Source organism: Megascapheus bottae, chromosome 15 (assembly GCF_031878675.1).
Source record: "Megascapheus bottae isolate mThoBot1 chromosome 15, mThoBot2.hap1, whole genome shotgun sequence".
In the NCBI taxonomy this organism is placed as follows: Eukaryota; Metazoa; Chordata; class Mammalia; order Rodentia; family Geomyidae; genus Megascapheus; species Megascapheus bottae.
The window spans coordinates 53,534,516-53,550,072 of NC_143523.1; the positions used below are offsets into that span (position 1 = coordinate 53,534,516).

Genomic DNA, 15,557 nt, shown 5'->3' on the forward strand with positions numbered 1-15,557 from the left:
CAGCTTGTTCTCTAGATCCACCGTCTGCCACAGGTCTTCCTCGCGCTCGTCTGTGAGTTGGTTCATCTCCTGTGAGAGCCGCCGCACCTTCTCCGTCCACGTGGACCTCTCCACCCTCAGGTCCTCCGCAATCTTGTCCCTCTCCAACCTCAATGCACTCACCACACTTTGCACACTTTCTATTCTTCTTTTCAGCACTGCCCGCTCCTCTAGCACTCGTTGGAATTTTTCTATTTTCAATTTCATGTTGGACTTCTGGGTCCGGAGCACGTCCAGCTTCCCCTGTAAGTCTGCATTCAGCTCCTGCAGGTTGTCACAGCTTCTGCTCTTTTCCTCGAGCTGCAGCTTCACATCACCCAGGTCTTGGATGAGCTGTCTGTTCTTCTGCTCAATGTCCTTCTGCGTGGTGGTGAGGGCAGACAAGGCCATCTCTAGGTCTAAGCTGCGTTGCTGAGAAGCCTGCAGGCGGCTGGTCAGATCTTCATGCTCCACCTGACTTCGTTTGACTTCCTGTTCCATGTGGGCCAGGGCAGATTGTAAGTGGCCTTTTTCTGAAAGCAGCATCTGTGTGGCTACCTTGTGGTCTTCTAACTCTGCTTTCAGTGTTTCTTGCACCTGGGCCAGCTTCTCATTTTCTTCCTGCTGTTGTTCCTGCAGCTCTTTCTTTACCTGCTTTAGTTGGTGGATTTCACGGAAGAGCTGTTGATGTCGTAATTTGCTCCAGTCCAGGGCTAGCAGCAGGTATTGGTAGCCCCTCTCCAGATCCTTGTTGTTCTTGGGACCTGTGACACTCTTGACCCTGGCTGCTCCGACTGTGCCTGAAGGCAGGCGAGGCTCAGGGTCAGCTTGGTCTCTGGCTGCACCCTCACGTGAATTACAGACCCCAGTGGTGTTGCTCGTGGGCTTGCCTCCCCTTTTATTTTTCTTCCTTATCTTTTCAGATCCATGAAGATAGTTCTGCTGATGTTCCTGCAGTCGTTTCTTTCTTGGTTTTGATCGTTCAGACGTGCCAGCTCTGGGATGGGAAAGATGGACCGGCCACATTCCCAGGCTCTTCGAAATCTCCTGTACGTACCCAATCACTAATAAGTAAGCGAGTATCCGAGTCTATCGCCAAATCACCTGGATTCTCTCGATCACCACTCAGCCACCTCTCCCTTCAACAGGTGCTGGTAGTGGTATAAGTCAACAGACAGAATACCAGTATTGCTAGGCAGCGTGGAATGTGGGCGTGCCCCCAAATCTCCGATCCCATTGGTCAGCGAGAAACAGGAACTAATAGGGGGTGTGGCCAGAATCTTGTGATGCAGGCAGAATGGGTGGAGTCTGCTCCTGCAGTCCCAGCCCCATCCAACTCTGGTCTAGTTTGGGGAGAGTGTGGGACTTGCTATAGTTGGACAGGTGCAGTTTCTTTTTCAATTTTTTTTGCCAGTCCTGGATTTGAACTCAGGGCCTGATGTCTGACCTTGGACTTTCTCAAGGCTAGAGCTCTACCACTTGAGCCACAGCAACACTTCTAGCCTTTTCTATGTATGTGGTACCGAGGAATCAAACCCGGGTTGTCCGTGCATGCTAAGCAAGCACTATACCGTTAGGCCAAACTCCCAGTCCTTTCATTTATTTATTTATTTATTTTTCTTTTTCCATATTTTCTTATTGTAATTAGTAAAAGGGTTACATGATATTTGCCATATAGAAGGTGCATTAATTCACATACCTTGATACCCTTTCACATGCCTTGGTACTCATTTCCCTCCCCCCCCCCCCAAACCCTCCACTCATCTTGGTTTTCCCCCCTTCCCTATCAAATTTCAAATATCCAAATACAAATAAATTCAATATATCAGATAACAAAGTGAGATACTATACCAACATGAGATAACCAAGGGACAGCAAAGGAGATGAGAGACAACATAGTACATTAAGGACAACAATCATTCATTATATGGCTTTTGTTTCGATATCCTGGAGGTCCTTTCAATTAGCTTCACATTATATGGCCTTATGTATCAAGATTTTGCTCTATTGCAGATCTCTGCTAGTAGAGCCCAAGGTTTCTACTGATTATGACGAATGAGGGAAACCATTGAGCCTAAGTTCCTTTGAGTCTGGCTTACTTCACTTAATATGATTTTTTCTAAGTCTTTCCATTTCCTAACAAATGGGGCGATGTCATTCTTTCTGACAGCAGCATAGAATTCCATTGTGTACAAATACCACAACTTGTTGATCCACTCATCAACTGAGGGACATCTGGGTTGGTTCCATATCTTTGCTATGGTGAATAGTGCTGCAATGAACATTGTTGTGCTAGTGGATTTAGTATGTCCTTGTTTCTGGATGGTTGGGTAAATGCCAAGTAGTGGAATTGCTGGGTCATAGGGGAGTTCTGTGTTTAGCCTTTTGAGGCACTGCCACACTGCTTTCCACAGTGGTTGAACGAGTTTGCACTCCCACCAACAGTGTAGTAGTGATCCCTCCTGTCCACATCCCCTCCAGCATCTGTTGTTATTCGTTTTCCTGATCCTGGCCATTCTAACTGGAGTGAGGTGGAATCTTAGAGTTGTTTTGATTTGCATTTCTTTTATGACCAGAGATGTTGAGCATTTCTTCATGTGTCCGTAGGCCTTTTTTGTTTCTTCTTCAGAGAAGACTCTCTTTAAGTCTTTGGCCCATTTTTTAATGGGATGGTTGTTACTTTGGAGGTTAGTTTTGGAGTGATTCAATTTTTTGAGTTGTTGATATATTTTAGATATGAGGCCTTTGTCCGTTGTTTGGTTGGTGAAGATCTTCTCCCACTCTGTAGGCTTCCTGATTAGTTAACTAGCTATGTCCTTTGCCTTACAAAAGCTCTGCAGTTTAATGCAGTCCCACTTATCCAGTCTTTCTCTGATTTGTTGTGATTCTTGGTCCTTATTAAGAAAGTTTCGACCTGTGCCAAGGAGGCATAGTGTATCTCCTATTCCTTCCTGTAAAGTTTTCAGTGTGTCAGCTTTTACCTCCAGGTCTTTGATCCATTTGGAGTTAATTCTAGTGCAGGGTGACAAAGAAGGATCCAACTTTAGTGTTCTGCAGGTGTTTAACCAGTTCTGCCAGCACAACTTGTTGAAGAGGCTGTCTTTCTTCCATTCTATTTTTGGCTCCCTTGTCAAAGATTAGGTGGCCATAGGTCTGTGGTTTAATATCTGGGTCCTCAGTTCTATTCCATTGGTCTTCAGGCCTGCTCTTGTGCCAGTACCAAGCTGTTTTATTAATTAAAGCTCTGTAATAGAGTCTGAAGTTTGGAATTGAAATTCCTCCAGCGCTGCTCTTTCTGCTAAGAAGTGTTTTTGCTATACGGGGTCTTTTATTATTCCACATGAAATTTTGGATTGCCTCTTCTATTTCTTTAAAGAATGACATTGGGATATTGATGGGTATTGCATTGAATTTGTAGATAGCTCTTGGCAAGATTGTCATTTTCACAATGTTGATTCTTCCAATCCAGGAGCATGGGAGGTTTTTCCATTTCCTTAGTTCTGCTTTAATTTCCTTTTTTAGGGTTTTAAAGTTTTCGTCAAAAAGGTCCTTTACATTCTTAGTTAAGCTAATTCCTAGGTACTTTATTTTCTTTGAGGCTATTGTGAAAGGAGTTTCTTACCTGATTATTGCCTCGTTCCTCTCACTGTTGGCGTAAAGGAAGGCAGTTGATTTTTGAGGGTTGATTTTATAGCCTGCTACTCTTCCAAAGCTTTGAATCAGCTCAAGGAGCTTGGGAGTAGAGTCTATACGATTCTGTAAATACAGAATCATGTCATCTGCAAAGAGGGATAGTTTTATTTCCTCTTTCCCTCCTTGGATCCCCTTTATGCTTGCTTCTTGCCTTATTGCACTGGCTAGGAATTCTAGTACTATGTTAAAGAGGAGTGGAGAGAGTGGGCATCCTTGTCTCGTTCCTGATTTTAGAGGGAATGGCTTTAGATTTTCACCATTAAGTGTAATACTAGCAGTAGGTTTCTCATACACAGCCTTTATTACATTGAGGAATGTTCCATGGATTCCTAGTTTCTCCAGAGCTTTTAACATAAAGGGGTGTTGGATCTTGTCAAATGCCTTTTCCGTGTCTATTGAGACAATCATGTGATTTTTGTCCTTGCTCCTGTTGATGTGTTGAATTATATTAATTGATTTGCGTATGTTGAACCAGCTTTGCCTCCCTGTGATGAATCCAGTTTGATCATAGTGTATAATTTTTTTGATGAGGTGTTGTAGACGGTTGGCCAGTATTTTGTTGAGAAGTTTTGCATCGATGTTCATCAAAGATATAGGTCTATAGTTCTCTTTCTTTGATGAATCTCTGTCTGGTTTGGGGATGAGGGTTATACTGGCTTCACAGAATGAGTTTGGTAAGGAACCTTCATTTTCAATTTCGTTGAAGAGCTTGAGGAGTATTGGTGTGAGCTCTGCTTTGAAGACCTTATAGAATTCAGCTGTGAATCCATCTAGCCCTGTGCTTTTCTTAGGTGGAAGTTCTCTAATTGCCATTTCTATTTCAGAGCTTGAAATAGGCCTGTTGAGTTGGCTTAGTTCTTCTTGGTTCAGTGTGGGTATGTTAATATTGGCTAGGAATTCATCCATTTCATCTAGATTCTCAAATTTGTTGGCATAAAGGTTTGAGAAGTATTCCCTCATGATATTCCGGATCTTGGATATTCAGGATCTGTCGTGATATTACCATTTTGATCTGCGATTTTGTTTATTTCGATATGCTGTCTTCTTTTTTTGGTAAGATTTGCTAAGGGCTTGTCAATTTTGTTAATTCTTTCAAAGAACCAACTCCTTGTTTTGTTGATTCTTTCTATAGTTTTTTGGATTCCAAATCATTTAATTCTGCTTTGATTTTACTAATTTGCTTTCTTCTCCTGGGATTAGGGTGGTTTGTTGCTCTTTTTCCAGGATCTTAAGGTGAGACATTAACTTGTTGGTTTGCATTTTTTCCCACTTGTTGTTGTAGGCACTCAGCGCTATAAATTTTCCTCTGAGTACTGCCTTTGCTGTGTCCCAAAGGAGTTGGTATTTTGTGTGCTCCTTACTGTTAAATTTCATAAACTGTTGGATTTCTGTTCTGATCTCTTCGATGACCCATTGGTGATTCAACAATATGTTGTTCAGTCTCCATAAGTTACAGGGTTTTCCTTGGTGGAGATGTGTGTTCAGTTCCAATTTGATGCCTTTGTGGTCTGAGAGTGTGCATGGAATAATTTCAGTGTTTCTGAATCTGTCCAGGTTTGTTTTATGGCCTAAGATGTGATCTATTTTGGAAAATGTTCCATGTGCTGCTGAGAAAAACGTATATTGTGTTGTTGCTGGGTGGAATATTCTGCAGATGTCTGTTAGATCTAGTTGGTCTATATAGTTGTTCAGTTCTAAGGTTTCTCTGTTGAGTTTTTGCCTTGTTGATCTGTCCATAGGTGAGAGTGGTGTGTTAAAGTCACCGACAATCACTGTATTTGGATCTATGTATGGTTTCAGTGTAAGTAAAGTTTGCTTGATGAAGTTTGGAGCTCCGGGATTGGGTGTGTAAATATTTAGGATCGTTATGTCTTCCCGGAGGAAAGATCCCTTTAGTAGTATGTAGTAACCTTCTTTGTCTTTTTTTTTTCTAATTTTAGTTTGAAGTCTATTTTATCTGATATGAGGATGGCAACTCCAGCCTGTTTATGGGGGCCGTTAGCTTGATAGAGTTTATTCCAACCTCTCACTTTCAAAAGATGATTGTTTTTTTGGGTAAGATGTGTCTCTTGAAGACAGCAGAACGATGGCTCTTGCTTTTTGATCCAACTAGACAGCCTATGCCGTTTAATTGGAGTTATTTAAGTCCATTGATATTGAGAGTTAGGATTGAGAGATATTTATTCGGTCCTACCATTTTTAAAAGCTTTTATTTGGGCCTGTGTCTTGACAGTTCCTGTGGTCCTTAGATGGTATGCTGTTTAGGTGCCATTTCTTTCCCTATATTGCATTTATTTTGGTTTTCTATGTATAGAACATCTTTGAGAATTCTCTGTAGTGTTGGTTTTGTTGCGACATATTGTTGCAGCTTTCCCCTGGAATGGAATGTTTTTATTGTTCCCTCAGTTATGAATGAGAGCTTAGCTGGGTACAGGATTCTTGGTTGGTAGTTATTTGACTTAAGGGCATGACATATATGCTTCCAGTCACTTCTTGCTTGCATGGTCTCTGCTGAGAAATCTGGGGTTATTCTGATTGGTTTTCCTTTATAGGTTACTGAACCCTTTTCCCTGGCTGCCTTTAGGATCCTTTTTTTGGTTTCTATTTGATCCAGTTCGGATTACCATGTGGCGGTGGGATGTTCTTTTCTGGTCAGGTCTGTTTGGGGTTCTAAAAGCTTCTTGTATCTGGATGGGCCTGCCCTTCTGGATGTTTGGGAAATTCTCTGAGATGATTCCCTGAAGTATATTTCCAGTACCATTGACCTCTTTCTCCAATACCAATTAGCCTTAAATTAGGCTTCCTAATTGTATCTTGGACCTCCTGAAGCGCTCTCTCATTTTTCCTAGATTTGGATTGACTCATTTTCTGTTCTTTCTCTAGAATAACTAAATTATCTTCAGCCCCGGAAATTCTCTCCTCTGCATTGTTTAACCTGCTATCAAAGCTATCTACTTTATTTTTCATCTCGTTTGCTTCTAGTTGCTCATTTTTGATGCCTTGCATCTCTTCTTTTAGATCATGTATGGATTTCTTTAGCTCCTTGATTTCCATTTGAGTGGTTAACTCAGTAGCTTTACTTTCTTTGAACATTTGCTGGAGTTCAGTCACCGTTTTATTTGTGGATTCTATGACTTCATCCATCTTTCTTTGAAAAACCTTTATTATGGCCTCCTTTATGGCTTCTTCTTTTTCACTTATCACCTTGCTTATGGTTTCCTCTTGTGCAGCTATGGCTTCCTCCCTTATCTCTTTCTTTACATTTTCACATTTTTCATTAATGATGTTTATCAATTGCATTTGTATAGCACTTGGAAGACTCTCCTCTAGGTTTGCCAGTGACTGTTCCATTGTCTGTTTACATTGGGTGGGGGATGTTGTTTCTTGATTGGACATTTTTCTTGAGTTTCTTGTTCTGCCCATTTGAAAATGGGAGCAAGATTAATACTAAACACGATTATAGTTTTTCAGATATAACCAACCTAGACCTCTGTAGCTGGAAGACTCTAGATGTTGACAAGTTTTGATTGGTGTTATCCGTCTGCGGGTGCTCCACGGTGGTGGGGAGTCTTTCACTCCCCTCGGGTCTCCGCCGCCGCCTGTGTTCCACGTCTGGGTTCCGCTGCTTCCGCCGTTCGCTGGCCCGGTTCTGTGCTGGTTTCTGCAGCCGTTGGGCTCCCAGCCCTGCGCCCTCCACTGCCACCGCTTTTCGTGGATTAGATCCGGCGCCCGCCACAGCTTTCCCAGCGTGGAGCCGGCACCCGCTCAAGCCTCTTTTCGTGGCTTGGACCGGTACCAGCTGCCACTTTTCGCGGCTTTCCGCGGCTTTCGTGGCTTGGATCCGGCGGGGAGAGGTGGGTGAGGGGTCTTCGCGTTCCGAATTCTTTGAGAAAGTTGGATGTGAGCTTTATCTGGATTTCTTTTCCGGTTTGAGTCCTCCTCCATTGCTTTTTGAGTTTGTTGTTGTGGATTTCTTTAGGTAGTTGGCTCGTGGGACTCCCTGGTTCTCTCTTTTTGTCAGAGAGGGCTAGGCTGCGTCCCTATTGTCTCGACGCCATCTTCCTTCCTCGCTTTTCTTGTTTTTCCAGATGTGACTGGGGTTTCTCCTGGTGTCCTCTTGGTTTAGATAAGCTGTCTGCTTCCTCCTCCATCTTTATTTGTATTTGTGTGTGTGTGTGTGTGTGTGTGTGTGTGTGTGTGTTGAAAGCAGTGCTTCTTCATCACCATGGCATTGTTTGGTTGTTTTGTTTTGTTTTCTCGTTTGCAATTTTGGTTACCTGTACTGGTAATGTTCTCTCCCTTTCTCTCCCTCTCTTTCTGTTTCCCTCTATTTCTCACTCGCACCCTCTCTCTGTGTCTCTTGTGCACAGTATGTGCTTTTCCTCACTTTTACTTTTTCTTCCTTTTCTTTCTTTCTCTCTCTCTCTCTCTCACTTCCTTGCTTCCATGCTTCCATTCTCTTGAATTACTAAGGCTTTAACTCAGGACTTAGGCTCTGTCTCTGACCGTTTCTTGCTTAAGGCTAGCACTCTACCACTTGAGCCATGGTTCCACTTACAGCTTTTTGGGTAGTTGGTTGGAAATGAGTTTCCAATTAACTTTGCTACCTGGGCTGGCTTCAAATTGTGATCCTCATATCTTAGCCTCCTGTAGCTAGGATTGCAGGTGTGAGCCTGTGGCACCCAGCGGGTGCTATTTGTTACCTTCCAGCTGTACCCTGAACCTCAACAGACTATTCTGAAGCCAAAGAGTTATTTTCCTTGTTTTTTGAAATTTTAGTTGTTGAGCAGGCCATGGAGGCTAGCTACTCAGGAGGCTGAGAACTGAGGATTGCAGTTCAAAGCCATCCTGGGCACTAAAGACTGATTTTGTTTTTACTTGTAAACTAAAGTTTTATTTCTATACATGTTCAAAATATTACTCCCCAAATGTTCACAGAATACATTGTGTTTAGTCATTTATATAAAAACGGAACATGATGGATTCGATAAATATATCATTTCATTTTTCTTTGTAAAAATTGATTATTTGTGAAAACTATATCAAGGGCCCTCCTTCCCCGGCAACCAGTGGCTGTTTAGATGACTTAGAGTTAGGGCCACCTCCCGCAGTCTCTGTCCTATCTGGCCTGAGGTTGAAGTCCAGTCATCACCCATTAGGTGCAGGCCTAAAAGATTGCCATGGTGGCTAACAAGTCTTTAAAGAACCATTATCGCCAGCACATCATTTTCCTCAGCCTGGAGAAGAAAGGAGAGGATCGGGATTGCTCATTGCTCTGGCCCGAAAGCTCTTCAGGGGGCTGGGTATCAGGCATCAGCATCACAGTGGGCTCTGGGGTGGAGGCCTTTCGGGGACAAGGCCCCCCTGCCTCTACCTGGGCAGGCTGCACACTGTCTTTGAGTTGGGCATCTGCAAAGATTTTCTGCTCCTTGCTGTCTTCAATGTTTGAGGGGCTTGGCAGGTGTGAAGTGACCTCAGCAGCAGGGGTCTCAGGGTCTACAGGCATCTGGCCCTGGCACTGTGTGCCTTCACCCACAAGGAGCACCAGAAGTTCCTGCAGCTCCTCCTTCTTCTGCATCTTCTCCTGGGAGAGTTCCATGACACACTCATCTTTCTCCTTATAGAGTTGGTCCAGGACTTCCATCTGTTCTTTGTACAGCATTATGGAGTCGTCGAGGGTGCTGATGTGTTTGGACAGCTGGGCACACCGGTGCTGGAGGTCCCCTGCTGGACTCTGGTGCTCCACTTTATCAGGCAGGGGCTGGAGGAAGCACATTCTCATCTTCTTAGACACCCGCGTGTCCTGCTTCCTGTCCCCTGAGGGACCATGGTTCCTGCTCTTGGGAAACAGGGCCTGCTGCTCCAGCTTGGTCTGGCACTGGGCTGCCAAGTTGGCCAGGCACTGGCAGTGGGCCTGCTGCTCCTGCAGCTGTTGGCTGAGTTTCACTTTTGTCACCTCAGCAACTGCTTTTGCTTTCGGGTAAAAGGCCTTCATGACTTGTGGGATGTCCACAGCCTCTGGGATGGTCACGGCGGCTGGAGTTGCCTCCTCAGCCCTTGCTCCTTCCTTGTCCCCTTCTTGACCTTCCTGGAAAGCCAGGAAGCTCAGCTGGGCCTGGAGTTGCTCCTTCTCTTGTGTAGTGGCTTCCAGGCACTGGAGAGTGTCCTGCAACTCTTGGGTCAGGGTCAGGTCCTGCTGCTGCTGCTGCTGCTCCAGCAGCTGGGTGTGCCTCAGCAGGTGCTGTTGCAGCTCCTCCTTCTCTGCACTCAGCTGCTGAATGGAGGCCATGTTCTCTTCACAGGTGGTTTTGAGTTCCTGCAGCTGGGCCAGGTACTGAGCATTGAGCTCCTGAAGACTCTGGGCTGTTTGAAAACTTCCTTCAGCCACCTCTTTCCATTCTCCTAATTCCATCTCTCGCTGCTCCAGCTTCTCCAGAAGGTGTTCATTCTCCTTTTGCTCTGAGGTCAGGAGGCTGGTGAGCTGGTCCTTCTCAGTGCTCAGCCTGTGGAAAGCTTCCTGCAGCTGCTCCAGCTGCTCTTTCAGCTCTCTCATTTGCAGGTCTGTGCATTTCTGGGTCTCAAAGATGTTGGACTGAGCCTTGTCGCCCACTTTCTTCTGCAGTATCAGCAGCCGTTCCTGTCGCTCCAGGTTCTGGAGACTGAGGCTTTGGTTTTCCTGAACCTGGAATTGAAGTTGTTGCTCCAGGTTCTTTAAGTCAGCCTGAGATGGTCCTGCAGGGGGCTGTGCCTCTGCCAGCTTGTTCTCCATTTCTGCCAGCTTGTTCTCTAGATCCACCGTCTGCCACAGGTCTTCCTCGCGCTCGTCTGTGAGTTGGTTCATCTCCTGTGAGAGCCGCCGCACCTTCTCCGTCCACGTGGACCTCTCCACCCTCAGGTCCTCCGCAATCTTGTCCCTCTCCAACCTCAATGCACTCACCACACTTTGCACACTTTCTATTCTTCTTTTCAGCACTGCCCGCTCCTCTAGCACTCGTTGGAATTTTTCTATTTTCAATTTCATGTTGGACTTCTGGGTCCGGAGCACGTCCAGCTTCCCCTGTAAGTCTGCATTCAGCTCCTGCAGGTTGTCACAGCTTCTGCTCTTTTCCTCGAGCTGCAGCTTCACATCACCCAGGTCTTGGATGAGCTGTCTGTTCTTCTGCTCAATGTCCTTCTGCGTGGTGGTGAGGGCAGACAAGGCCATCTCTAGGTCTAAGCTGCGTTGCTGAGAAGCCTGCAGGCGGCTGGTCAGATCTTCATGCTCCACCTGACTTCGTTTGACTTCCTGTTCCATGTGGGCCAGGGCAGATTGTAAGTGGCCTTTTTCTGAAAGCAGCATCTGTGTGGCTACCTTGTGGTCTTCTAACTCTGCTTTCAGTGTTTCTTGCACCTGGGCCAGCTTCTCATTTTCTTCCTGCTGTTGTTCCTGCAGCTCTTTCTTTACCTGCTTTAGTTGGTGGATTTCACGGAAGAGCTGTTGATGTCGTAATTTGCTCCAGTCCAGGGCTAGCAGCAGGTATTGGTAGCCCCTCTCCAGATCCTTGTTGTTCTTGGGACCTGTGACACTCTTGACCCTGGCTGCTCCGACTGTGCCTGAAGGCAGGCGAGGCTCAGGGTCAGCTTGGTCTCTGGCTGCACCCTCATGTGAATTACAGACCCCAGTGGTGTTGCTCGTGGGCTTGCCTCCCCTTTTATTTTTCTTCCTTATCTTTTCAGATCCATGAAGATAGTTCTGCTGATGTTCCTGCAGTCGTTTCTTTCTTGGTTTTGATCATTCAGACGTGCCAGCTCTGGGATGGGAAAGATGGACCGGCCACATTCCCAGGCTCTTCGAAATCTCCTGTACGTACCCAATCACTAATAAGTAAGCGAGTATCCGAGTCTATCGCCAAATCACCTGGATTCTCTCGATCACCACTCAGCCACCTCTCCCTTCAACAGTTGCTGGTAGTGGTATAAGTCAACAGACAGAATACCAGTATTGCTAGGCAGCGTGGAATGTGGGCGTGGCCCCAAATCTCCGATCCCATTGGTCAGCGAGAAACAGGAACTAATAGGGGGTGTGGCCAGAATCTTGTGATGCAGGCAGAATGGGTGGAGTCTGCTCCTGCAGTCCCAGCCCCATCCAACTCTGGTCTAGTTTGGGGAGAGTGTGGGACTTGCTATAGTTGGACAGGTGCAGTTTCTTTTTCAATTTTTTTTGCCAGTCCTGGATTTGAACTCAGGGCCTGATGTCTGACCTTGGACTTTCTCAAGGCTAGAGCTCTACCACTTGAGCCACAGCAACACTTCTAGCCTTTTCTATGTATGTGGTACCGAGGAATCAAACCCGGGTTGTCCGTGCATGCTAAGCAAGCACTATACCGTTAGGCCAAACTCCCAGTCCTTTCATTTATTTATTTATTTATTTTTCTTTTTCCATATTTTCTTATTGTAATTAGTAAAAGGGTTACATGATATTTGCCATATAGAAGGTGCATTAATTCACATACCTTGATACCCTTTCACATGCCTTGGTACTCATTTCCCTCCCCCCCCCCAAACCCTCCACTCATCTTGGTTTTCCCCCCTTCCCTATCAAATTTCAAATATCCAAATACAAATAAATTCAATATATCAGATAACAAAGTGAGATACTATACCAACATGAGATAACCAAGGGACAGCAAAGGAGATGAGAGACAACATAGTACATTAAGGACAACAATCATTCATTATATGGCTTTTGTTTCGATATCCTGGAGGTCCTTTCAATTAGCTTCACATTATATGGCCTTATGTATCAAGATTTTGCTCTATTGCAGATCTCTGCTAGTAGAGCCCAAGGTTTCTACTGATTATGACGAATGAGGGAAACCATTGAGCCTAAGTTCCTTTGAGTCTGGCTTACTTCACTTAATATGATTTTTTCTAAGTCTTTCCATTTCCTAACAAATGGGGCGATGTCATTCTTTCTGACAGCAGCATAGAATTCCATTGTGTACAAATACCACAACTTGTTGATCCACTCATCAACTGAGGGACATCTGGGTTGGTTCCATATCTTTGCTATGGTGAATAGTGCTGCAATGAACATTGTTGTGCTAGTGGATTTAGTATGTCCTTGTTTCTGGATGGTTGGGTAAATGCCAAGTAGTGGAATTGCTGGGTCATAGGGGAGTTCTGTGTTTAGCCTTTTGAGGCACTGCCACACTGCTTTCCACAGTGGTTGAACGAGTTTGCACTCCCACCAACAGTGTAGTAGTGATCCCTCCTGTCCACATCCCCTCCAGCATCTGTTGTTATTCGTTTTCCTGATCCTGGCCATTCTAACTGGAGTGAGGTGGAATCTTAGAGTTGTTTTGATTTGCATTTCTTTTACGACCAGAGATGTTGAGCATTTCTTCATGTGTCCGTAGGCCTTTTTTGTTTCTTCTTCAGAGAAGACTCTCTTTAAGTCTTTGGCCCATTTTTTAATGGGATGGTTGTTACTTTGGAGGTTAGTTTTGGAGTGATTCAATTTTTTGAGTTGTTGATATATTTTAGATATGAGGCCTTTGTCCGTTGTTTGGTTGGTGAAGATCTTCTCCCACTCTGTAGGCTTCCTGATTAGTTAACTAGCTATGTCCTTTGCCTTACAAAAGCTCTGCAGTTTAATGCAGTCCCACTTATCCAGTCTTTCTCTGATTTGTTGTGATTCTTGGTCCTTATTAAGAAAGTTTCGACCTGTGCCAAGGAGGCATAGTGTATCTCCTATTCCTTCCTGTAAAGTTTTCAGTGTGTCAGCTTTTACCTCCAGGTCTTTGATCCATTTGGAGTTAATTCTAGTGCAGGGTGACAAAGAAGGATCCAACTTTAGTGTTCTGCAGGTGTTTAACCAGTTCTGCCAGCACAACTTGTTGAAGAGGCTGTCTTTCTCCATTCTATTTTTGGCTCCCTTGTCAAAGATTAGGTGGCCATAGGTCTGTGGTTTAATATCTGGGTCCTCAGTTCTATTCCATTGGTCTTCAGGCCTGCTCTTGTGCCAGTACCAAGCTGTTTTATTAATTAAAGCTCTGTAATAGAGTCTGAAGTTTGGAATTGAAATTCCTCCAGCGCTGCTCTTTCTGCTAAGAAGTGTTTTTGCTATACGGGGTCTTTTATTATTCCATATGAAATTTTGGATTGCCTCTTCTATTTCTTTAAAGAATGACATTGGGATATTGATGGGTATTGCATTGAATTTGTAGATAGCTCTTGGCAAGATTGTCATTTTCACAATGTTGATTCTTCCAATCCAGGAGCATGGGAGGTTTTTCCATTTCCTTAGTTCTGCTTTAATTTCCTTTTTTAGGGTTTTAAAGTTTTCGTCAAAAAGGTCCTTTACATTCTTAGTTAAGCTAATTCCTAGGTACTTTATTTTCTTTGAGGCTATTGTGAAAGGAGTTTCTTACCTGATTATTGCCTCGTTCCTCTCACTGTTGGCGTAAAGGAAGGCAGTTGATTTTTGAGGGTTGATTTTATAGCCTGCTACTCTTCCAAAGCTTTGAATCAGCTCAAGGAGCTTGGGAGTAGAGTCTATATGATTCTGTAAATACAGAATCATGTCATCTGCAAAGAGGGATAGTTTTATTTCCTCTTTCCCTCCTTGGATCCCCTTTATGCTTGCTTCTTGCCTTATTGCACTGGCTAGGAATTCTAGTACTATGTTAAAGAGGAGTGGAGAGAGTGGGCATCCTTGTCTCGTTCCTGATTTTAGAGGGAATGGCTTTAGATTTTCACCATTAAGTGTAATACTAGCAGTAGGTTTCTCATACACAGCCTTTATTACATTGAGGAATGTTCCATGGATTCCTAGTTTCTCCAGAGCTTTTAACATAAAGGGGTGTTGGATCTTGTCAAATGCCTTTTCCGTGTCTATTGGGACAATCATGTGATTTTTGTCCTTGCTCCTGTTGATGTGTTGAATTATATTAATTGATTTGCGTATGTTGAACCAGCTTTGCCTCCCTGTGATGAATCCAGTTTGATCATAGTGTATAATTTTTTTGATGAGGTGTTGTAGACGGTTGGCCAGTATTTTGTTGAGAAGTTTTGCATCGATGTTCATCAAAGATATAGGTCTATAGTTCTCTTTCTTTGATGAATCTCTGTCTGGTTTGGGGATGAGGGTTATACTGGCTTCACAGAATGAGTTTGGTAAGGAACCTTCATTTTCAATTTCGTTGAAGAGCTTGAGGAGTATTGGTGTGAGCTCTGCTTTGAAGACCTTATAGAATTCAGCTGTGAATCCATCTAGCCCTGTGCTTTTCTTAGGTGGAAGTTCTCTAATTGCCATTTCTATTTCAGAGCTTGAAATAGGCCTGTTGAGTTGGCTTAGTTCTTCTTGGTTCAGTGTGGGTATGTTAATATTGGCTAGGAATTCATCCATTTCATCTAGATTCTCAAATTTGTTGGCATAAAGGTTTGAGAAGTATTCCCTCATGATATTCCGGATCTTGGATATTCAGGATCTGTCGTGATATTACCATTTCGATCTGCGATTTTGTTTATTTCGATATGCTGTCTTCTTTTTTTGGTAAGATTTGCTAAGGGCTTGTCAATTTTGTTAATTCTTTCAAAGAACCAACTCCTTGTTTTGTTGATTCTTTCTATAGTTTTTTTGGATTCCAAATCATTTAATTCTGCTTTGATTTTACTAATTTGCTTTCTTCTCCTGGGATTAGGGTGGTTTGTTGCTCTTTTTCCAGGATCTTAAGGTGAGACATTAACTTGTTGGTTTGCAATTTTTCCCACTTGTTGTTGTAGGCACTCAGCGCTATAAATTTTCCTCTGAGTACTGCCTTTGCTGTGTCCCAAAGGAGTTGGTATTTTGTGTGCTCCTTACT

At 43.9% G+C, this 15,557-nt stretch overlaps 1 protein-coding gene across 5 annotated transcripts in view; it reads left to right on the forward strand.

The window, feature by feature from the left end:
- LOC150054363 (uncharacterized) overlaps window positions 1–15,557 on the forward strand; it is a 715,379-nt gene that overhangs the window by 47,841 nt on the left and 651,981 nt on the right. For all 5 annotated transcript variants that reach the window (XM_090346707.1, XM_090346706.1, XM_090346705.1 and 2 more), the window contains 2 exons: window positions 942–1,067; window positions 11,428–11,553. In XM_090346707.1, the coding sequence (XP_090202833.1) occupies window positions 942–1,067; window positions 11,428–11,553 (252 nt within the window). The remainder of the gene's footprint in view (window positions 1–941; window positions 1,068–11,427; window positions 11,554–15,557) is intronic.